Source organism: Heloderma suspectum, chromosome 8 (genome assembly GCF_057233095.1).
Source record: "Heloderma suspectum isolate Gila_16-S chromosome 8, 16-S_ref, whole genome shotgun sequence".
Lineage (NCBI taxonomy): Eukaryota > Metazoa > Chordata > Lepidosauria > Squamata > Helodermatidae > Heloderma > Heloderma suspectum.
The window spans coordinates 34,707,536-34,732,711 of record NC_139465.1 but is presented as its reverse complement, the minus strand read 5'-3'; the positions used below and the strand labels follow the sequence as shown (position 1 = coordinate 34,732,711).

At 45.5% G+C, this 25,176-nt stretch overlaps 1 protein-coding gene across 3 annotated transcripts in view; it reads right to left on the bottom strand.

The window, feature by feature from the left end:
- WWOX (WW domain containing oxidoreductase) overlaps window positions 1-25,176 on the bottom strand; it is an 879,648-nt gene that overhangs the window by 212,730 nt on the left and 641,742 nt on the right. Inside the window, exons 9-10 of one of the 3 annotated variants that reach the window (XM_084811932.1) lie at window positions 10,774-10,867; window positions 5,464-5,848 (exon numbers count right to left, since the gene is read on the bottom strand). The exons of the other annotated variants lie outside the window; for them this stretch is intronic. Of the exons in view, the coding sequence (XP_084668058.1) occupies window positions 5,820-5,848; window positions 10,774-10,867 (123 nt within the window). The 3' untranslated portion in view covers window positions 5,464-5,819. Of the gene's footprint in view, window positions 1-5,463; window positions 5,849-10,773; window positions 10,868-25,176 lie in introns of those variants that run through there. 3 annotated transcript variants of the gene reach the window in all.

Below are 25,176 nucleotides of genomic sequence, written 5' to 3'. Positions count from 1 at the left end.
GCAAAACATACACATGTCACTTTTCCATACACAGATGAGCATCTCTTTGTTCAAAAAAGTAAAGCAATGAATTTCTGGTTTGCAGTGGCAAAATCAGAAGGGGGGGGGAGAACAGGCAACATGTATTGGGGGGGTTCTCCCACTTACTAGATTTCTGAAAGAGAAATAATGCTATATTTCACGCAGATGCTCCCATCATAAACTCTGATGTAAATCTTTAGAAAGCAGCTTTAAGACTGCAACGTTATTCTAGTTTTGAGTTTATTATTCAGTTTGAATGTGAAAAGTGCCTTCTCTTCAAGGAACCACAGAGGTCCAGCAATGGATTGGGACCACCTGCCTCTTTCATACACACCCTTTTCCCTTTTGGTTTGCTTCATAAACTGCAGCATCCAGTGATGTCTCGTATGTGTGAAGGTGGAGCCTCTGAACTCCTATCACCTCAGACAAAGCTACTAAGAACATAGGAAGTTGCCTTGCCCTGACTCAGACCATTGGTCCATCAAGCCCAGTACTGTCAACACTGGCTGGCAGCGGCACTCCAGGGTTTCAGGCAGGATCTTCCCAAGCCCAATCTACAGATGCTGGGGATTGAACCTGAGACCTTTGTCATGCAAAACATATGTTCTGCCACTGCGCTATGGCTCTTCTCCATTCATTGTGATCAAGTGTCGAATCACTGAGTTTTGAGAAACTGATATATGTTCTATGGAGATCTTTCTCTTTCCATGACACTTTCAAACCTAACATTCATTTCACACCTTGAGACAAGTAAGAATCGCTCCTGAATATCGACATGTACACCGATGAGTGCAAATCTGCTGTCATGTTGTTGAGATCAAGATAACTTGTGAATGGGACCCAAGTCCTGTATTCAAAGAACAGCGAAGTGGGATTGAAGTCCACTACTTAGTTGCACAAAACATTCCTTATAGAGGCCTTAATGCTGACTCATCCTAGCAGATCTTTCTGCCTTACAGTTTCCATGAAGGTTGGTGGAATGTTGTGCGCCGTTCAGGAAGAATTTGACAAGGCTGTGCAGTTGTGGTCTGCAAACTCCGGACTCTCACGACTATTTAATGACAGAAGGAGGCAGATTATCTGATAGTTCTTTTTTCTTTGCACAGCTGCTCTTATCCACTTGTTATATATTCATCCGGGAAGTAGTAAAACTGGAGTCTCTGGGCAACATCTCGAGAATCAGGTTGCAATGACGTGACACTTGCAAGTTGGACAGAGTTTCCTTCCTTTTGCCTTTTTCTAATTATGTTTTGCAAGCTCTCTGCCTGCAGTCAACTCCCTCCCTCTCTTTCTTTCTCTCTCTCTCTCTCTCAACATTCAAGGTCTGCCTTCAAATGCTAATCCTTAGAGCTCCGTTTAGGCTTTAATGGATGGCTGTTCACATCTTAAATCATCAGCACTGCTGAAGTATATCATGTCAGGATTGGCAAAGATGTCAGATAAGACACTGAACTCTGGTAGACCACTGTGGGCCATCGGTTTAGTGAGCCTGAGGAAAATATGGGATTTTTGACACTTTGAAAAGATCAGTGAAACATGACATGGTCAAATGTGCCCTTGGATCCTGTCTCTGGGCAAGTGGAGATGGTAGTGCCCTGACCAGATGTAGCTCTGCTCCTCTCCCAAGTCCTATTCATGGGAATTAATATCCTGGGCCCTGGGACTCATGCTTTTGCTAGCTAGGTTGTTGTTGTTGTTCAGTCGTTCAGTCGTGTCCGACTCTTCGTGACCCCATGGACCATAGCACGCCAGGCCTTCCTGTCCTGCGCTCTCTCCCGGAGCGTGCTCAAGTTCATATTCATTGCATCCGTGATGCTATCTAGCCATCTCATCCTCTGCCGTCCCCTTCTCCTTTTGCCTTCAGTCTTTCCCAGCATCAGGGTCTTTTCCAGGGAGTTTTCTCTTCGCATTAGGTGGCCAAAATATTGGAGCTTCAGCTTCATTATCTGTCCTTCCAATGAGCACTCAGGGTTGATTTCCTTTAGGATGGACTGATTTGACCTCCTTGCAGTCCAGGGCACTCGTAAGAGTCTTCTCCAGCACCACAGTTCGAAAGCATCAATTCTTCGGCGCTCAGCCTTCCTTATAGTCCAGCTCTCACAGCCATACATTACTACTGGGAAAACCATAGCTTTGATTAGACGGACCTTTGTCGGCAAGGTGATGTCTCTGCTTCTTACTATGCTGTCTAGGTTGGCCATAGCTTTCCTCCCAAGGAGCAAGCGTCTTTTAATTTCATGGCTACAGTCACCGTCTGCGGTGATCTTGGAACCCAAGAAAGTAAAATCTGTCACTGCTTCCATTTCTTCCCCTTCCATATGCCAGGAAGTGATGGGGCCAGATGCCATGATCTTCGTTTTTTTAATGTTGAGTTTCAAACCAGCTTTTGCACTCTCCTCTTTCACCCTCAACAAGAGGCTCTTTAGATCCTCTTCACTTTCTGCCATTAGGGTGGTATCGTCTGCATATCGGAGGTTGTTGATAATTCTCCCAGCAATCTTAATTCCGACCTCTGATTCATCCAACCCGGCATTTCTCATGATGTACTCTGCATATAAGTTAAATAAGCAGGGTGACAATATGCAGCCTTGTCGTACTCCTTTCCCAATTTTGAACCAATCGGTTGTTCCATGTCTGGTTCTTACTGTTGCTTCTTGACCCTCGTACAGGTTTCTCAGGAGACAGGTAAGGTGGTCTGGTACTCCCATCACTTTAAGAATTTGCCACAGTTTGTTGTGATCCACACAATCAAAGGCTTTAGCGTAGTCAATGAAGCAGAAATAGACATTTTTCTGGAATTCTCTTGCTTTCTCCATGATGCAGCGAATGTTGGCGATTTGATCTCTAGTTCCTCTGCCTCTTCTAAACCCAGCTTGTACTTCCGGTAATTCTCGGTTCGCATACTGCTGAAGCCTAGCTTGTAGGATTTTGAGCATCACCTTGCTGGCATGTGAAATGAGCGCAATTGTGCGGTAGTTTGAACACTCTTTGGCGTTGCCCTTCTTTGGAATTGGAATGTAAACTGACCTTTTCCAGTCTTGTGGCCACTGTTGAGTGTTCCAGATTTGTTGGCATATTGAATGCAGCACTTTAACAGCATCATCTTTTAGGATTTTAAATAGCTCGGCTGGAATACTGTCATCTCCGCTAGCTTTGTTGTTACTAATGCTTCCTAAGGCCCACTTGACTTCACTCTCTAGGATGTCCGGCTCAAGTTCAGTGACCGCACTATCATGGCTATCAGGGACATTCAGATCTTTCCTGTATAGTTCTTCTGTGTATTCTTGCCACCTCTTCTTAATCTCATCTGCTTCTGTTAGGTCCCTGCCTTCTTTGTCCTTTATCATGCCCATCTTTGCACAAAACGTTCCCTTGAGATCTCCAATTTTCTTGAAGAGATCTCTAGTCTTTCCCATTCTGTTGTTTTCCTCGATTTCTTTGCATTGTTCATTTAAGAAGGCCTTCTTGTCTCTCCTTGCTATTCTCTGGAACTCTGCATTCAGTTGGGTATATCTTCCCCTTTCTCCCTTGCTTTTCGCTTCCCTTCTTTCGTGAGCTACTTGTAAAGCCTCATCAGACAGCCACTTTGCTACAAACTGGTGAAAATTAATCCATCACAAGAAGGAGCCAGTGTGATGTAGTGGTGAGTGTGTTGGGACTGGGAGCCAGGAGATACAGGTTGTATTCCCCACTTGGCCATGGAAACTCATTGGGTGACTTTGGGCCAGTCACAGACTCTCAGCCCAGCCTACCTCACAGGGCTGTTGTTGTCAGGATACAACCGAGAGGAGGAGGTTAATGTAAGCTGCCTTGGGTTCCTTGCAAGAGGAAAAAAGGCAGGATATAAATGTAATAAATAAACAAACAAACAAATAAAGAGATTAATAATTTACCAGATCAGAGTTCTCGTCAGATTGCATAATCTGGTCACAACATTTGTTTATGATATTCAGCAGGGTGGTCTGCCCCCCCCCCCCAAGTCAGGCATCTGCCAAGGGCCCACGCAACCCCACTGAGGAGGCCTGGCAAGACCTCCTGGGGTTTCTCCTCCTCTTCACCACAGCAAGCTGCTTGTTCACCTGCCTCTCGCTCTGGCCCAGACAACAGTGGTGGTGAGAAGGAGGAGGAGATGCCATGGGCTACTTGCTCACTGGCTCTCTACCTGTTCGGCAAGCAAATGGTGGTTAAGTAGCAGTGATGAGAAAGTGGATACAGAGCAGCAGTGACAATGGTGATGAGAAGGTAGACTTACTGAGGGAGCGGCCCATTGAGGGCATCTTGCCCAAGGGCCCTCAAAAGCCTGAAGCTGGCACTGCCCCACCCATTAGATTACTGTATCTGCATATGTTAGATGACCTAGGACCGCCAGGGAGATCCCACGACAAGACTGCCTTTCCAATTTCCAAGTGAATCCACAAAATGTGAAATGGATGTCACAGGTGGATCAAGGTTCAATATCAGGCTGCCTTTTCCAATGAGATCTATGCAATGGATACCACATAAATGATGCATCTGAAAAAGAGCCTGAACTCAGTGGTAAAGCTCATGCTTTGCATGCCAAAACTCTGAGGTTCAATCCTTGGCATGTCCAGATAGGTCTGGGAAAGACCAGTGCCTGAAAGAAAAAACTGGAGAGCAACTGCCAGTCAATGCAATGTAGGCAATACTGAGCTAGGCAGGCCAATTGTATGATTATAAGGCAGCTTCCTGTTCCTAATTTAGCATTCAACCCAACATAATGTTCACGTACATGCCATTGACTTCACAGTACTGAGCTTAGCCATACTCCTTGTTTCTTTCCATTGACGCCCTCTGATGTCAACACTGCTAAAACAATAGGTTATAGACCCTGGTGGTATACTAAGTCAGGGGTGTTATTCCAAGACATCTGCTATCAAATTCCTCTTGCTATTTAAGGTCAATGTGCAGATTAAACAACATCATCATTATCATATTTGAAGGCATCAAAAAGCTACTTCAGCCAATCTCTTATCATGTAGCTGGACCTAATGAACATACGCTGCCCAGACCTAAATTTTTTGTAGACAGATAACAGGGGCACTACAAGCTTCTAAGAAAACATGTCAATGATCTTTCATAATTTACATAGTTCAGCAATTCACTAAATAGGCCTGTATTTACTACAGTACAGATTTACATTTACTCAGCTAAGACCTCCAACTACTCAGAAAAATAACTCAAGTCGTTACCGGTCCCCCTCCACCCACTCACCCTGGCTAACCACAGGCCTGAAAACTACTGACTGGCAAGCCAACACTGTTAAACCTGGCAGAGGGGTGGAGTAGGCACAGCAGTAGCCTGAAACATCCTCCAGCAGGGTCCACCACGGAGACCTCCTACCTTGGGCTCCACGTTAACTTGGGTCTGTGAGCCAACCACCATTTTCATTTCCAGCAATGATGTGATGTTCTGGGACATTGTGATGAATTAAAATGGTACACACACACACCTTTTATTGGGGTCTGGGAGCAGCTATTTCAATTGCCACAAATGCTCCAGAGCAAAACTATATGTTGCCAACATTTTGGAAAATTAAAATGGGAACCAGATATCAAACTGGGGAGAGGTAACGAGAGGGGTACTGCAGGGCTCAGTCCTGGGCCCAGTGCTCTTCAGCATTTGTATTCATGACTTGGAGGAGGAGGTGCAGGGGATGCCGATCACATTTGCAGATGACACAAAATTGGGTGGGATAGCTAATACCCTGGAAGACAGAAACAGAATTCAAAATGATCTTGATAGGCTGGGGTTCTGGGCAGAAAACAACAGAATGACATTTAATAGGGGTAAATGCCAAGTTCTGCACCTAGGAAAAAGAAACCAAAAGCACAGTTACAAGATGGGTGATACTTGCCTCAAAAATACTACAAGTGAGAAGGAGCTTGTAATTGTTGTAGATCACAAGCTGAATATGAGCCAACAATGTGATGTGGCTGCAAAAAAGGCAAATAGCAGTATAGCTTCCAAATCCCGGGAAGTACTAGTTCCCCTCTACTCAGCACTGGTTAGGCCTCATCTTGAATACTGTGTCCAGTTCTGGGCGCCACACTTTAAGAAGGATGCAGACAAACTGGAGAGAGTTCAGAGGAGGGCAACAAAGATGATCAGGGGACTGGAAACAAAGCCCTAGGAAGAGAGACTGAAAGAACTGGGCATGTTTAGCCTTGAGAAGAGAAGACTGAGGGGAGATATGATAGTGCTCTTCAAGTACTTGAAAGGTTGTCACAGAGAGGAAGGCCAGGATCTCTTCTCGATCATCCCAGAGTGCAGGTCACGGAATAATGGGCTCAAGTTACAGGAAGCCAGATTCCAGCTGAACATCAGGAAAAACTTCCTGACTGTTAGAGCAGCATGACAATGGAACCAATTACCTAGGTAGGTGTTGGGGTCTCCCACCCTGGAGGCATTCAAGATGAACCTGGACAGCCACCTGTTGGGGATGCTCTGACTTGGATTCCTGCATTGAGCAGGGGGTTGGACTCGATGGTCTTATAGGCCCCTTCCAACCCTACTATTCTATGATTCTATGAAACCTGGGCACCCAGCTTGGATCTGCTTACCACTGCCCAGTAAACCCAGTAGACAGAGACAGAGACAGCACCTAGGAGGGGGTTCTAACACAGGGAATAGTGTTGAGGATCCCAGCAAACCTATGGTGGAGGGCTGGTCATGTACAGCCAAAATACCAAACAGGAATGAAAACATAACACAATTCAAGACACCCTGCAAACACTTGCACATCTCTTACAGGAAACAAATCATAAGGTATCAGATTGTTGAAGTAACAAATGAGCTCACAATTGCTTTGCTTCAGCTAAGTCCCATATGTTTTTAGCTATCTGTGGAAAAATAACTTATCCCTCTCCCCGCCTCTCCAAAGATTAATATGTGTCATGTGGTATGTTTATTTTCAGCCCACTGAGAAAATGGCCCAATCATGAACATGAATGGGGATCACAGCAACAATAGGAGGTGGTGGTGCGGGGTGGGGGTGGGGGATGGAAGTGTTTATTGTTAGGGAAATATGTAAATGTGCTGGTCTCCTTGGCAACTTCACAATACGTTTGGAGGAATTGTATATTTTCACATGGGACTACGTTTATATGCGGGAGGAAAACAACAACAACAACAACATGCCTTCTGTGGAGAACGAAAAGTTGCAGCCATCACATTCCCCACCTCTTCTGCCTGCATCAGCCAGAGCAAGTCTCGCTAACATTTCCCAGTGGGCTGAAATCCATAAATGTAATATTAGTCATTGAAGGGCCAGGAACCGTATTGACTCGTTTTTAAATGACTTAGGTTCGTGATACACTTTTGAACGCTGGAAGTTAAAGCAGCTTGCTTGAAATCATGGCCTGTGGCTTAGCCAGAGGCAAGCCTCACTGCAATTGAAGCACTTGCTGATGATTTGGTATCACTTTGGACCCTTGCCCGAAGAAAGACATATGCAGCTTTCCCAGAGAGAGATGCTTGCTCTCTTCATTCAGACAGGGAATGCACATCTCCTTCTATGAGATGTCCATATCTTGCTCCTAAAAGTGTGGTGACAGAAAGCACAAGTCCTCCTGACACCCTGTGGCTTGTGGAAGGAAACAAGAAATGGATTTTTGTGCAGAGGGAAACAGACCATTTGCAGACATTGAAGGTGAGGTTCAACATTTAATCATTTCTAAAGAGAGAAGTCCTGGGGCTTTTGCTTGTGTCAGAGATATGCCACCGCTTGGTGATCCCTGTGTCTTAATTCGAAGTGAATGGGAAGAAGGGAGTCTGTAATTGCACAGTGTTGAGGGGGAAGCACTCTGCATATCTGCAGGTTACGAGTTCTATGTCACCACTTCACTGACTGATCTATGGCTAGGGATGTCAGAGAAATCCATTGCAGGGTAGAGTTCAAGGGGTTTTCCTAGGTTCTCCCCGGACTTTGTTTCGGGCCCCACTGCAATGCCCAACTCAATCTGCAGTGAGTCAGGCCAGTTTGCAGATTTTCCGTGGATTTCGCACATTTTCCGCTGCAGGTCCCACAATTTGCACAGATTTGGCCATTGTCAGGGGTGGCTCTGAGCATAGGCAGTGGCAGAGTAGCTCAGATTCCAAAGAAGAACCGCAAAACGTGGGGGCGGAACTTTCCTAGACTCTTCCAGACAGGGAGAGACAAACTCCTCAGGTTTCAATAGTCCAGCTGGATGGAGAGAGCCTCTCTTCACACACCCCTGTGAGAGATAGTGAACAGGGAGAGGTGGGGCTTGGACAGCCTGAATTCTTAGATGTCAGGCGCAGATGCAGGGCCAAGAGAGAGATGGCAGGGGCGGAGCTTAGGAGATCTGCCTGATTGGCCCGGGGGGAACAGCTATGTGTAGATACCTCACGAGACAGAGGGTGATCCCCCCCCTTAAGTTAGGAAAGCGTGCCCGCCTTTTCTCAAACGGTAGGCAATTTTCAACCTTCCCGGTTTCCCTTTGAACTCCCCGAAGGCTTTTCCTTTGTAGACTGTGCGTTACTGACAATTGGCATCTGTATGGCCCATTGAAGTAAAAGGATTAAAGAGTCGTGGATAGAAGCCTCTTGTCTGTGTTTTGATTTGGCTATTGAAATTCAGCAGGGACAAAAGGGAGACCTGACAGACGTAATTTACAAAACATTGACTGTAATTTGTGCAAATTGCTCAGAAATTTGTGCAAATTGCTCGGAAATTTGTGCAAATTGCAGAAGCTGCAAAAATGTGCAAAAAAAGTTCCTGAGTTTGGGGAAAAGCCCACAGCTTGGCTTGCAAACACAAATCCAGCCATACACTCTGAGGAACTCTGTTGAAAATTGGATTTCCCAGCGAAACAGAAAATTGGATTTCCCAGCGATGGACATCCCTATATATGGTTAGTTTTGTATTGCTGAGCCTCAGTGTTCCTCAACCATGGTGTAGTGAAGCCAGAGCCTCTCTTTGGGGACATGTCTTTGGGGACTGTCCTTGGGGACATGTCATGATGAACACCTTCACTTCAAAATTTACCACTACACCATTGTCCTCAGCTGTAAAAAAGGAATCAATGTCCAATATTCCAGGGCAGTTCTGGAAGCTCCTGCAGCATGTTAGGTCTGGCCTTGCATGAACAAAGGCTTCTTGCACCCATGCTAAATGATTCCATGATTGTGTCAAGTCAGCCCAGGATGTCTCTGCACATGTACATTGAGGACTACCATGGTGCAGGACATCCCAGAGCTGTTGGAACATGCAGGAGCATTACTCATGAAAATAGCACCATTTACAGAACTCAAGAGGACAGTCCCTGCTCTGCGGAGCTTACAAATCTAAAAATTAACTCAGGGGAAACAACAGTGGAAGGAGAGGAAAGCAGAGGCAGGGGTAATCAGGGAAAGCATGCTCAGTTCTTTCAGTTACACCTACTTAGAGTTGATAACAGTTTTAGTTGCTACAGGGCATGGTAAATAGGGGTTTGCCAAAGGTTTCACAGAAAAGGTGCAAGTTTGCTTGAGGAACTGGGCATTCAAAAAGGGGCATATGGAAGTCTGGGGGATATTGGAAGTTTAAAAAAAAAAAAATCCAAACCTGAGGAACAGTGGTTCAATTTTTCTCTAAAGAGTCACCTGGGTGACTGGTCCAAAAAGAGTGATGGAGTTGCACTACAGTGCTTAGAACCCACCCTAATGATGCACTTAGGTCAGGGGAAGGCTGTAGCTCAGTGGCAGAACACATGCTTTGCATGCAAAAGATCTCAGGTTCAATCCCTGGCATCTCTAGGAAGGAATGGGGAAAGTCCCTTCAGTATGAAACCTTGGAAACCACTGTGTAGGCTGGAGTGGGGAACCTTTTTCTTGTCAAGGGCCACATTCTCTCGTGGGTTATCTGTCGGGGGCTGTGAGCTGGCAGTGGGTGGGAGCGAAGCCAGCAGTGGAAAAGGCCAGAGCCAAAAGTGGGCAGGGCCACCCAATTCTCCCCTCCTTTCTGCCACCACATTCTCTCTCTCTCTCTCTGTTACCCCATTTTTTCTTTCTCTGCCACCCCTTCTCTCTCTCTCTCTCTCTCTTCCCCTCTCTCTTTTTCCACCACATTTCCTCTCTCTTTCTGTCACCCCATTTTCTCTCTCTCTGCCACCTCATTTCTCTCTCTTTCTGCCACCCCATTTTTCTCTCTCTCTCTGCCATCCCTTCTCTCTCTCTCTCTCTCTCTCTGCCATCCCTTCTCTCTCTCTCTCTCTGCCACCCCATTTCCCTCTCTCTCTCTCTTCCTCGCAACCCAGTGAGCTGCCTCTTGTCCGATGTCTGAACCAGTCATGTCCAGAGGACTTTTTAAATTAGGCCAACAGCCCTGCACACAACCCCAGAACTGCAGGTCGTCCACCCCTGGTGTAGACAGTGCTGACCTAGACGGAGCAACAGTGTGACTCAGTATTAAGATAGCTTCCTAGGTTCCTACGTTTTCACTGCGATTTAACCAAAGGAAGGTTCCACACTCCCTTAGGGGTGAAGTGCTCTGAAACGGTGGCCCTGTGCACTCAAAATGCTGTTCCCAAATAAGCAGAACTGTGCCAAGTCTCTAACAGCAATGAGATCTGCCATATGTAGCCTAGGCTACCCTATATCTAGGGATGGCAGAGAATTCTGCCACGGATCACGGTGAGGCCGAATGCCAGTGCATTCGGCCCCCCAAACTCCATGGCGGAATGGCCTGCCACCCCCCGCCCCCCCACAGATCCCCCCCGGGACGAGACTCACCTGGGGCGGATCTTCCGGGCGGTGGCGGCTCCGGCGGCTCCGGCGGCGGCGGCAGCCGGTCTTCCAACCGGCCACTGCCGCTGCCATTTCCACTCTGGTAAAAAAAAGAAAGACAGAAAGAAAAAGAAAGACGTGATAGGCTACGTAAATCTTTATGTAGCCTATCATGGCTGGGTGGGTTTAAAAAAAACAACCGCGTATGCAAATGACGGCGGCTACGGCCACCGCCATTTGCATTCCTTATTTTTGCCCTCTTAATCTACGTAAATATTTACGTAGACTATGATGGCGAAAATCAAGGGGAACATCAAGGGGAATAGCATACCGGGCGCTATTTGCGTCCCTTTTTGATTCCCCGTTTTAGCCTTCGTAAATATTTACGTAAATACACGTTTTTTTGTTTTGTTTTTTACCCAGAGCCCTCTGCGGCCGGAAATCTGGCTGCGGACGGCTCTGGCCTGGCCGGGCCTGGCCGGCTGCTCCGCGGAGCTGCCGCGGAGCACAGCTGGCCACGGAGGGTTCCGGGGGGAGGAACGGAGCGCCTCTCCCCCGGCGAGGATTCCGGGGGGAGGGACAGAACGCCTCCCCCCCCCATCAACATAATCCGCGAACAAGTAAGTGACTTTCGTACATCCCTACCTATATCCCTTCCCATTTCTTTAACACTGACATTGAGGTGCTATTCACTATTTGCGCTTAACTGGGAGCACATCTCCTTGAACTCAGTGGCACTTAGCTCTAAGCAAGCAGGCTCAGGATTGTGCAAGAAGAGTTGATCTGATAGATCTGGAGTGGAGCGGGGGGGGGTATTTTAAAGGCGTTATAAAACTGCAGAGAAGGAAGCTCTATTAAAAAACTGCAGAGAAGGGAGCCTCAAGATCATTTGCTGCTAGACATTATTCATACATTTTTAAATGATATTTCAAAAACACCCTTTGAAAAAGGCACTATGACTTAAGGTATTATTTTACAGCCCATTCATCACTATCTGGAGCTAAAATAGGAACCGACGGTTATCAGTTACGCTGCACTTAATGGTGGCTAAAAAACACCAGTGAAAATACTGAGGTACCAGATATAATTTTACTTACAACATCACTATTTTGACAAACAGCATTGTCCCCCCCCCCGCCCCTTTTTACTGCTCAAAGAAATGCTATGCAGAGTTGGACAGGCCTGCCAACAGACACGTTACATTAAACATGTAGTTGTGTTGTGTGGTTTTTCATTTTGTATTTTACTCATAATATAACAGCCAGATAAGGTTCAGGACTGAGGACCACCAGGATATTTTTAAAACCTTTCCTCCCATGCAGCACTCCTAATGACACCCCCCCCCAAAAAAAAAACACACACACACAAACCCCCCACAACCCTGGTATTTGGCACAGGAGGGAGAGCCAGTGTGGTGTAGTGGCGAGAGTGTTGGACTGGGAGCCGGGACATCCAGGTTCTCGTCCCCACTCGGCCATGAAGCTGACTGGGTGGCTTTGGGCCAGTCACAGACTTTCAGCCCAACCTACCTCACAAGGTTGATGTTGGGAGGATAAAAGGGAGAGCAGGAGGTTAATGTACTCCACCTTGGGTTCCCAATTCCCAAGGGTCTTGTCAATGATATTTAAAAATACACACAAATGCATTTAATACAACATTCATAACTGGCAAAGGGCCAGTCCATACAATGTTGCTGTGGGATGGGCATCATTTCCACATAGCCAGATCACAAGATGTGGAAGCAAAGATGCTAGTGCTTGCGTTTACCTTTAAAGACCTAAATGTCTTTGTGGCCCAACTACTTGCAGGAATGCCTCTCCTTATACCATCCTGCCAAAGTCTTCAGATCTACAAAAGAGCCTCTTCTCAAAGTACCTTCTATTTGTTATGCAATAACTCGGGAAAGAACTGTCTCTCACGGGGAACCCCATTTGTCGACTGGAGCTTACCTTGCTACAATTTCAGCGCCAGGTCAAAACATTTCTGTTTGCCTGGCCATTTTAAATTGTTCAGTCTGTCCTACTCTATTTTTATTGCCTTTACCACACCACCTTGATGGCTTTTTAGCAAAGAAGGTGGTATATAAATGTTAATAATAATAAATAATTGAAATGCTGTTTTATTATTGTATTTTAAAGTTTTTATTGTATTTTTTTGTTATATTTGTAGTCCACCGCCAAGATATATTTTGATGCGGAGCAGTTTATAAATCTTAATAAATAATAATAAGAAAGAAAGAAACCAAAACATAAACCAAAAAGAAAAGAGACCCCCAAAGCAATGTATTAAGAGCCCAATAAGCATGGAGTTGTAAGATGCTTCTTCAAGGGAAACTGACTCAATCAATTCAGGACATAGCTGATAAACCAATCTTGGACTACAGTTACCATCACCCCATCCATGCTGGCTGGGGATGATGGAGGCTGTAGTCTAACACATCTGGAGGGCACCAAGTTGGGGAAAGCTGGCATACAACACACATGATTATTCTAGCTTTTCCTTGATGAGATCCAGTCAGTTGAAGAAGAGTCTTACAACTCAACACCCTTTGGACCATCATTAATTGATCTCAGTGGCCTTTTCAGGTCTCCTCTGTCTTTGGACAGAAATTTTCTCAGAAAAACAAAGTCTTGTGAGACATTTTGGCTCATCTGTATAAGGAATTGAAACGACATCAAGAAAACTCTGACAAGATTTACCTCTTTTTCATCTAGGGGTACCAATCAGAATTGTTTTTCTTTAAAGTCACTCCCACCAGAAGTCAAAACTCTAGAGGAGGGATGGGTAATTTTTTTGGCCCCAAGGGCCACATGTGAAACAATGGAGGGTCAGGGGCTGCAGGCACATATGTAACACTTTTCTTCAGGGTCTCTAAAGGCTTTGTACAGGGACAATTAACATATATTTTAATATCTTAATTAAAACAATAATAATTCACATATAATAGTTTTACACGCATAACCATACACTTATTACCAAAACAATAAAACAGAGCATAGCCTTCCCAAAATTCTGCCTTTTTTCAGCTTGAGTACACAACAAAAATACAAATCAAACTTCTCTCTGAAGCTTGATTTTTCTGCTGGCTGAAAAAGGAAAAACAGTTGCTACTCAGTTCCCTCCAGCTCTGCAGCAGTCTTCTCAATATGGATCAGGTTCCAGCAACACAGGAACAACATAAACAGCCCTGTCTCAACGGTTCAGGGTCTTACTGGGAGGAGAAAGCAAGCTCTTTCTACACTGCAATGCTGGTAACTGCCTAAAATGGTGGTCACTCCTTAACTCACTCCTTTACTGAGCATGTGCAGAATACTCCCTCAGAATTCTTAAAGAAAAATATATCAGGGGGTTACACACACACACACACACACACACAAACTTCCCTCCACCCACCCACATCTCAACATGCAGGAATGGAGAGGTTAAAATCTCCCCTCCCTTCCTGCTCAGATGGGATCACAGGAGGGTGTGGAGGTCAAAGTCTATCATATCTCCCCTCCCAGTGATCCTGATGAAGACTGCTGTTTCCCCATGGTTATTAATTGCAGGGAAACTGCTATCACAGCAGCATCAGGAAAGCTTGGGGTAGGGATGTATGGATTTTGTTAAATCTGCTCCGTCTGTGTTTCACGGATTGTCAGGTGTCTTTTGTTCCATCGTCCATTCATTGACAGAATCAGATGTTTATGTTTTTACCTGAATTTCATTTTACTTGCTCTAATTCACATATTCACATTTAGCACTAATGCGCAGTAGTTAATGTGAATTAACACTAATATGCATTAACTAAGCGCTAATGTGAATTAGCGCAAATCATAAGAACATAAGAAGAGCCTTGCTGGATCAGACCAAGGGTCCATCTAGTCCAGCATTCTGTTCACACAGTGGCCAACCAGCTGTCCCCCAACCCCCTATGAAAAACCGGTCCGCAAGTCCATGGAATCCGTGCAACTTGAAAAAGCCAGTCTCCTGCAGAATCCACAGGTTGTATTCATAGAAATCCAAATTCATTTGAATCCATTGCAGATTTCTCCGACATCTCTACTTCGGGATGAGGAGGATAAAATCTCACTCCGTCCCTCCAAGAACAGGGTTTCCCTGCCACAATTTCATTGCTGAAATGAAGAATGCCTGGGGGTAACCAGGAGTGGATTTATGTGTGGAAGGACTGTGAGCTCCATTCAGTGCTGGTATTCCAAACCAATTCCTGGGATCAGAGTTCGTTCATGTTAATTGTATGTCTTTTCCATCTGGCTTTGCCTGGTGGATCTCAGGGTTGTCATCAAAAACAAAGTAGATCCCACAAGCATGAAGCACTTCCATCCCTGAAATAGAGTACAGAGCAGGGCTTTCTCCATCATGGCCACTGCTTGATGGAACTCACTGTGCACTGTTGTCTACCTGGCATCCTTTCTGCAAAGTATCTGCAGACATATGGAGGCATTTTTATATCTGAGTGGTTGCTGTTTTTTTTAAGTTGATTATGATGCAGTTGCTGTTTCAGCCTTTGCTATATTTCATTTTCAAATGGTGTTAAGTGTACTGCTTTACTTATTCTAATTTTTACATTTTATTTCATTTACTTTTAACTCTTTTTACCCTGTACACCACTTGAAATTACATGGACAGAAGGGCCGGGGGGGGGGGGGGGCTCACAAAAACAGCCCTGAGAAAGGGGAAGGGTGGGATTTTGAATCCTGAGTGTATAAACGAGCTCAAAGTCATCGGCGGTTTTCTTTGCTCTATTACCCCACAACGTCTGCCATTTGTTCCACTTGACATTTCCCTTTTGTTTGCTTTTTGTTTTTGTACGTAATATACTGTAATTTATCACACAAGTGATTTATTGCAACCTTAGCGCATAAGGGGGCAAACCTTAGTTAAAAATAAACCCAACAGCTACAGTAATCCCTGGGGGGGGGGTCTTTTGTTTTCTTAAAAGTTATCCCACTTATTTTCTCTGTTCTGTTTAATGCACAGCATATTCTTGCTAAGAAGGGAAGCTGCACCTATACCAATGTGTTTGGCGTCAAATACATGCTTTTGCAAGACAATCCAAGCAGAGAGATGTTCTGATACAGAAAAGCTTCACCACCAAAATAACAGAATGAGACCAAAGAGTGTGCGGTCAGAGTTACACAGGACATGTGGTTGTATCACAGCACAAAATCCCAAATACAATGCAGAGCTGCTAAGGGTGAGCTCATACATGCTCATTTTTGAATATGTACAATTTTATTTTGTTATTTATTTATGTATTGCATTTTTATACCTGTCAGGTTTCCCTTTACCCCCACTGATCTTCAAACACTGAATCAGACACAGTCAAGAGGCTTCAATCTACAGCTTTAATTCCATGACCACAAAGGGTCATACAGATGCAAATTCTCAGTGACTCTCAGTCTGTAAGGAAATGCCTTCAGGGGGTTCAAAAGGTAGCTACGGAAGGCGGGCTCACTGCCTACCTTAAGGGGGGGGAGGTCTCTCCCTCTCTCTCTCTCTCTCTCTCTCGTGAGGCTTCTAAGCACCGCTGTTCTCACAGGGCCAATCGGGAAGACCTCCCGAGTTCTGCCCCGGCCATTTCCCTCTTGGCCCTGCGTCTGCGCCTTGCATCTATTAATTCAGATTCGCCAAACACCGCCTCTCCCTCTTCACTATCGCTAACGGGGTGTGTGTGTGAAGAGGGACCTTCCCCCAGCTGCACCTTTGAAACCTGAGGAGCCTGCCTTGCCATCTCTGGAACAGCCTGGGAACATACTCCCCCACGTCTGGTGGCTCCTCTTCAGACTCTGAACTGCTCTGCCACTCTGTGCGCTCAGAAGCGCCCCTGACATCACCGCCCAGCAGCCAAAGCTCTCTGGGGCTGGATCTAAACCTCATGTCATATTGATACGATCCCATCATAGCAACACTATACCCCTCGTCACTGAGCGAGACACCATTAGAATCACAGAATCATAGGGTGGGAAGGGGCCTACAAGACCATCGAGCCCAACCCCCTGCTCAACGCAGGAAGCCTGATTCCCAGACAGTCTCCCATCCAAGTACTAACCAGGGCTGACCCTGCTTCGCTTCTGAGATCAGACGAGACTGGGGCTTGAATCACAGAATCGTAGGGTTGGAAAGGGCCTCCAAGACCCTCGAGTCCAGCCCCCTGCTCAACGCAGGAAGCCTGATTCCCAGGCGGTCTCCCATCCAAGTACTAACCAGGGCTGACCCTGCTTCGCTTCTGAGATCAGACGAGACTGGGGCTTGAATCACAGAATCGTAGGGTTGGAAAGGGCCTCCAAGACCCTCGAGCCCAGCCCCCTGCTCAATGCAAGCAGCCTGATTCCCAGGCGGTCTCCCATCCAAGTACTAACCAGGGCTGACCCTGCTTAGCTTCAAAGATCAGACACATCCAGCATTGAAGGTGCCTTGCCCAAGGGCCCCCAGGAATCAGGAGCCAGCACTGACTGCAATATTAAACCAGGACAGCCATCCAGTGTCCTACTCCACGGTCAGAGCTTTCATATGACTTGACAACCTCGGTGTTCAATGGAGGCCACTCAGTCAGAGGACAATAACCCAGGGCACCAGCACTTGGCATCCTTGAGCAGCTGCTGAGGCCCCAGTGTCCTGGGGAACCCACAGCTGACCTTGTGATGAGCTGCATTGGCCCAGAACCCTATTCCATGTCTAGCGCCAGCATGGACATGAAAGCAGAGAAGGATCCCAGAGTGAGGGGAATATTAAGGAGGAGGTATGTATGAATCTGTATAATCAAGCAAACAGCACTTAGGAGCTACTACATTTCAGAGCTGTAGCAGCAAATCTTGAGTGCTGTTTGGCCGGTTACACCAGTCCTCAACTGTGTATGGCAACGGGGGATCCAATGCAGCTCCAGGAGCGTATGAGCTTGCTTTGCCTGAAATATTCTCATGGATAGGGCAGGCAGCACCAATTTATTTAAAGAATTATATCCCACCTTACAATTTTTTGGAAATTTTCAAGCTGGCCAAACACAAATAAAATTAAACAGTTAAAGAAAATAACATTAAAATAATCAATAAAAATACATCAAACATAAATAAGGCAGCAGTGAAACAGTAATGTCCGACTGGCAGGAGCGCACAGGGCGTGTTCTCAGGCAATTATCTTAATAGACAAGCAGGTTCATGTGGGATCAGGCAATCCCTTATCAGAGAAGAGATGTGCCAGCTTGAGCCCTGCCGTGTGGTGTGGATTTCCTAAAAAAAAGAGATCTCTTTAATAATTCTGTCCAAGAGAGAAAAGAAGCTTAGAAGATATTTGTTTGCCTGTTGTCTCGCAAACAACACCACTGATGTATGGTTTTGAACCAAGATGGCTTTCTTTCCCTACTGTTTTCGGAAGTTTTACTCCCTGATAAATGAAGATGCAACTCTTTGGAAAAGTCACAGAATCCTAATGGTTTACGAACACCATCATGCAACAATTCAGAGATCTTGATAACAAACAGACAAAGTGGTTACAGACACAAATGTAAGAAATCCACTCTCCAAAAAGAAACCATTTGAGATAGCACAATTTCTCTCAGATTTTGTCATTTCTTTTTAAACTGTATGTGTGTGTGTGTGTGTGTGTGTGTGTACAACACACACACGTTCCTTTCAGCTACTGCGGGTCTCCTTTACACTTGCAGTAATGCCTCCTTTCCATTTGCATTTAAAAGACAGTAAATTGCAGGGTTCATAAACATTTTTATAGTGATTTATTAAAGACTAGGATGTCACCCCTGCTCTTCACACTTAAGCAGTCCTGAGAATCAGCTGTAGGGCAGGCGGCACAATCTTGCTTGGCCCATAAATATATAAGAACAAGCTCTTTTGAAAGGTATTTGTGTGTGCGCCTAAGAGAGAGATGCGGGGGGGGGGGATGTTAGAAAGGCAGAGAGTGAACTGTTTAAACAACATTTGTGGCACCATTTTTCATCTTTCCACTTATTAGATGACCCATTTTTATTCAGCCTTCAAGTAATAACTGGGTTTCCATAATTTACAAAGCACTTGGGTTTGCAAATTAGAAATGTTCAAAGGAAACTTTCCCATTATGTCGCTGAATAAACTATTCTTTATTTCCACATACACACAGATACACACACAGGCGTGAAGAACCTGTCACAACCTGCGGAAACAGATCAAACCCCAAGAACTGTTCCGGGCTTTTGTTTAATTCAGGATTACGATTCAGCCAAGCCTCCTTCCCCCTCCCCCAAAGTTTAGAGCAGTTTATTCTTAAGGTCACCGTTCTGGAAAGACAAAAGCGAGAGGATGAGTTCGGAGCTCCGTCTCGTCCTCCTTCGCAGGCAGCAAAGTCACCAAAGAAGGTAAACAGTGCCAAGAAGTGTTGTTTATAAGGGCACTGTGATCTTTCCTGGATCCCAGTGGACTTTTGCCACAGGGAATGTCTAAAGTCCCTTGAACAAACAGCATAGAAAGGAAACACGCACAAAACACCCTACACCTCTTCATTTGCCCTTCCAGTGACCAGGAGGGAGTATTTCTTTCTACTTTTTCACATTACAATAATGGCTTCACAGCTCTTGAAAAGAGTGCTAGTGCAACAGCAAATGGTGCATGACATACCAAGGCCCTGGTTCTTTTGTCGCAACAGCTCCGCTCCAAAGAAAGTCCTTCCCTGCCTCTTTTCCTTGCCATTAACTGTGATGAAATGAGTTTTTTCCCCCTTTTTGATTCCACCCCCCGCTGTCTATTACAGTCTGTCCTGTTTGCATTATGCACAGATTATTTCATAGAGACATCTTCCCCCCCTCCGCCCCCCGTTTCCAGGTCTGAGAGTTCATGCCTACAAGGTTATCTGTTCACAAAGCGATGCCTCGTTCTGTGTATTCTTTTTCCTTTCTTTTTTCTATTTTGGAAAAAAATCTGATCTCACCGATAATAGCAAGACTGTTCGCTTTGCATTCTTCCGATAAGTAGCTCCACACTGGAGACATAATTTTCGCGACAATTGTCAAGACTCCAGTGAAAATACACTGCCCCAAATCTTAAAAAAAAAAGAAGGAAAAAAAGAGCATGTTAAAAAAAAATCTCTTGAACAAGAAATGGCAGGCCACCTTTGTTTAAAGTGATTCAGGGCGCAATCCTATGCTTGTTTAGACAGAGAAAAGGCCTACAACTCCCAGCGTTCCCTAGCCAGCAGTGCTGGCTGGGGAATGCTGGGAATTATAGGCCTTTTCTCCATCTAAACATGCATAAGATTGTGCCCTCAATGTCTTTAAGAGCAAGTCACTCTGAAGTATAGGAAGACCAAAGGAAAACAGGATCTGTTTTCTTTTTATTATCCTTATTATTACGCCTAAGCATTGTAACGCTTTTCAAATAGAAGCCCTTCTAAAACTGGTGTTGGCAGCACTGAATGGAAACTGCATGGAATCAATGGCTGAACTGATTGCATGAATTAGGGTTTGATTAAGTTTAATCAAAGAGCTTACTAGAGTTTGATGTAAAACTATTTCCGGTCATAATAAACAACTGATTCAAGCAAGTGGGACCATAACGCCTCAACCAGAAATGATTCAGCACTGCAAGACAGAACCTAATGTTCGCATTGTTAGGAGAACAGGATTCCTGCACACTGCCTATTATCTATAAGAAAGGTGCATACAAATATAGAAAGGTGTGTAAAATATAGTGGGCTGGTTGAGGTGTGTGCCTTAACGGTAGAGAGGGAGACAGCTTGGGAGAGAGACTACATTAGGGTGAAACCTGAATGGAGGAATTAAGGCAGAACTGGAGAACCTGTGGTCCTCAAGATGTTCATAGAATCATAGAATAGTAGGGTTGGAAGGGGCCTACAAGACCATCGGGCCCAACTCCCTGCTTAATGCAGGAATCCAAGTCAGAGCATCCCTGACAGATGGCTGTCCAGCCTCGTCTTGAATGCCTCCAGTGTGGGAGAGCCCACCACCTCCCTAGGGAATTGGTTCCATTGTTGTATTGCTCTAACAGTCAGGAGGTTTTTCCTGATGTTCAGCCGGAATCTGGCTTCCTGTAACTTGATTTATTCCATTATTCCAGGTCCTACACTCTGGGATGATCAAGAAGAGATCCTGGCCTTCCTCTCTGTGACAACCTTTCAAGTACTTGAAGAGCGCTATCATATCTCCCCTCAGTCTTCTTTTCTCAAGGCTAAACATGCCCAGTTCTTTCAGTCTCTCTTCATAGGGCTTCGTTTCCAGTCCCCTGATCATCTTTGTTGCCCTCCTCTGAACCCTCTCCAGTTTGTCTGCATCCTTCTTAAAGTGCGGTGCCCAGAACTGGACACAGTACTCCAGATGAGGCCTAACCAGTGCTGAGTAGAGAGGAACTAGTACTTCCCGGGATTTGGAAGCTATGCTTCTATTAATGCAGCCCAAAATAGCATTTGCCTTTTTTGCAGCCACATCACATGTAACCCTTCCAGGTATTGTCATTGGACTCTGCATCTCATTGGCCTCTACCAACATGGCCAAAGGTTGGATGATGGGAGTTGTTGGCCAACAATATTTGGAAGGGTTACAGGTTCCCCATCCCTGAATTAAAACAAGAGTGGGTGGAGGGAAAAAAAAGAGTTCAAATAGCAAGAGAGCGCACATTTACATTTTATTTATTGCATTTTAATCTCACCCTTCCAACAAGGAACTCAAGGTCCTCCTCCTTCCCCTTTGTATCCTCACAACAACCTTGTGAGGAAAGTTAGGCTGACTGAGAGTGACTGCCCAAGGTTACCCAATTAGCCTAGTGGCTGAGCATGGATTTGAACCAGAGACTCCTCAGTTCTAGTCCTACACTCTAACCATTATACCCTTCTCCCTTACCTGCCATCCCTGCTGCATGGCTCAATATCCCGCCCTATCAGAACTGCCGAACAAGGCAAAGATCAGGAGATGCAGAGTAGTAAGGGAGCTGTCCAGTAAGGAGTCACAGGGAGCACAGCAAGGTGCTAGGCTGGGCTTCAACTGAGCAGCTTTATACCTGGGCTTACTGCCCCTCCACTCCATCCTGGCCTGTCACAAGCACCCTGACCTAGATCAATGGAGGAAGCAGGCATTCTCCTCACAAGTAAGGCTTGGACAAAGTTGTCCTCATGCTGCCAGACACAGGCTCTGGCAAAAAACAAAAAAGCCAATGACTACCTGAAGCCAAACACACCTTCTTCCTGTCCAAAAGCAAAAACCCATCAGCAAAAATGCCAAAGGAGAGCTGGAATAATGCCCTTGCTCCTTATAAGGGTTTCCCAGGTAGGGGGATGGAACAGAGCAGATGGGGGGAAATGCCTTGTTTGGAACAATGCTTCTCCCCTGAAGCAATGCTTGGACATGTCTCCTCATCTGCACCTGAGGGTGAACTTGGTGGGTCTGGAGAGAAGGGAATGAGACCAGTCAGGGTGCAACATATCTATGGCTACTTTTAGCGGAGTTATCATCCCAGGTGGAGGTAGTGTCAGGAGGCTTCTCGTTCTCTGCTGACTCTCCTGGAACTTTGTCAGTGCTGAGGGCAGTGACTGGGTCCTTCTCTTGCTCCTGCAGTTCAGGGCCGGTCCTGCCAGCAAAGGAGGGGGACACTACAAGCACGCTGGCTCTCATATTCGGGTTCAAAACCCTGTTCAGCCGTGACCTTGGGCCCGCCACATACTCTCTCCACACCTAACTGACCTCACAGGGTGGTCAGGAGGATAAAATGGGAGGGGAACCCTGAGCTCCTCAGAGACAGGGCAGGATAAAAAGGATTAAAAAAAACCAAACATGATAAGTGACAAAGGTGGGGTGGGAGGAAACTTGCAGGACAATAACCTGAGGGGGGGAAAAGCTAAAATAAAACGCAGATTGGGGGTGCTGGGTTTTTGCAACCCCCTGTATAATACGCAAGTGTAAAAAACACACCCAGAGAGAGAGAGAGAGAGAGAGAGAGAGAGAGAGAGAGAGGCAGGCTGTAGGGCATAAAGACATTAAATATTAGCCAAAGGCAGCGGTGAAAATCGCAGTTTCCCCTCGCCCCACCCCTATGGCAGTAACACAAAGAGGCCAGCAGACGAATGTAAAAGACGGCAAAGGTCTCCCAGGCGGCGTTTGCTGAAATGAGCAGCAAAGGCCCCTGTCTGTGTCTCGGTTTGAGGCCATGGTACACCCAGGCCTGCAGCTGATAACGCCGTAATAGTCCTCCTTTGAGGACTGGGGCTCCAGCGGGCTGATTACTCATTTATCACACCTGGCAGCCCTGCTGAACTATAATTACTCTTCTCTTATCCTGCCGCACTGTCATGTCCGAGAGGAGAAGAGGCACAGAAGCGCCTGCTAATGACACATTACCCCCTTGACAAGCACTTGAAGGTTTTATTGTAAATATTCAAGATATAAAACATCCGAGATTCCCTTTTTTAATTATAAAAAGCAATTTTCAGGGCCTTCTTCTACTCCCTTCTCCCCCCCCCTCGAAAACAGTAAAAGTTTTGGCGCCCTTATCCGTGCGCCCCCCCCCCACGCTTTTGCTGCAAACAAACCGATTTCCCCCTTTGTCCGCGTCTCGCTCATTGCTGCGAGTTAGCTCCGGTATCTCGGCAAAATTATCAAATGCAATGTCGGGGAGAAATGTGTCATCTGCGATGTGTGGCACTTCCCCTCGCCCCACCCCCACAAAATGTTACATTTTTCAATCCAATAGGCAAGGGAAAGTTTGCATTTATATGACAAATTATAAGGCGGGATGGTGATGCAGAGGACCGGGGGAGGGCATGGGATGGGGGGAGACACATAGCCATGAAATGCATCACAGTTGGATGAGTAAGGTGTTTACTGAGCAATTTTCGGGAGTTGAGCCTCTCTGTCTCTCTTGCTGAGGGGAACAAACCTTGTAGATTCAAATATATATTATAGATTTTGCATGCTGTCGTTGTAAATCCATTCTTATTATCTGGGAGCCCCGGAGTGTCAAAAATGGAGGGTATCAAGTTAGAGAGTTACCTCTCTTCTCTAGTTTTCTTATTTAAGAGTAAGCGGCCCATGACGTTAAATGGAGAACGGTACGTCCACTGCATCACACAGCTTCTCTGGCTCTTACCGTGTTTACAGCCACTGATGGCTAAATCCCGCCACTGTGGATGAGAAAAGCCTCCACAGACTTCAGGCAATGCTTTGAGCTTTAAACCCCCTCCTAGAATGTACCAGGGGCACCTCTGAACATCCCTCTGGGCTCACTGTGAACTATGTCCCTTTGCTTTGGCCATATGTGCATACAGATATCTTCCAATAACATTCATGCAAGGAAGGTGTAGGCGTGTAGCAAAGAGAAAGGTCAGAAGCCAGAAGTTTAATAACAGCTTTGAAAGTGACTGAAAATACATATAAATACATAATTAACAAAGAACAGCACCTTGAAATAAATGCCTTAAAGATGCAAAAGTACATGCTACAGCATCCCAGATGCCCCTAATATCATCCATGTACAGTTTTTGCATAACATGATGGACTTTAATGGAACACATCCACTGGACCATGTCATTGATGTGTTAGATTCGGTCGGCAAAAGTACAGAGAGGGAGACTTTTCCCCTCCAGTCGACTTTTCAAAGACAGAACCTGAATAATGTAAATAAATTTTAAATAATTTTATTTTAAGATAAAATTAAATAAGTTTAAGATATTTGTGCAAGCTTTAGTTAGTAGGTCTAAGTGTGTCTGGAAGGTGGGTAGTTTTCTTTTTGTGTGCTTCATTTAAAGAAAAAAAAAAATCACCCCAATTCTGAGCATGGTCAGACCAAGCACAGACAAATACATCTGCCAGGTTTTCTTCTGGGCCACATCTTTGTTCAACTTCGTTTACATGGAGCCCAGGTCTGCTTGTGTTTCCATATTCTTGTTCAAGATGCTCAAGCCACCTGGTTTTGATGTGGGTTGAGCAACTCTAATAAGAAGACTTAACTTACAAATTGACCACCCTACGCCAATGGCACCTCGTTCTCTAATTGTGCATCCTTAACTTTTCCAGACTCGTAGCTCATGTTTAGCCCCAAATAACAACACGGGACCCACTTTTAAGATTTTACTATACATATCTTTCTGTTTCTCTCTCTCTCTCTCTCGACCCTTGCTCTTCCCGTTTGTTTGTTTGTTTGTTTACTTTCTCCCCCATCTCTTTCCTGCATCCACATTCTCTCTGTGTTTTTCAGCCAATCCCATTCGCTTCTTATAAAAATAACACCCCCCGCCCCCAGAAGACGATTAAAATGTGGAGGCACTGATGTGATTCACCTTAGGTTACTGCAGCCCAGTTGTGGGTTCCAACATACTAGTTGACTTAGTATGCAGCCATATATGCCAACATCATCTGGACTAACATGTCTGTAGTGCCTGATCCTGCCATCAAGTGTTAGCCTTTACACAATTCAGGAG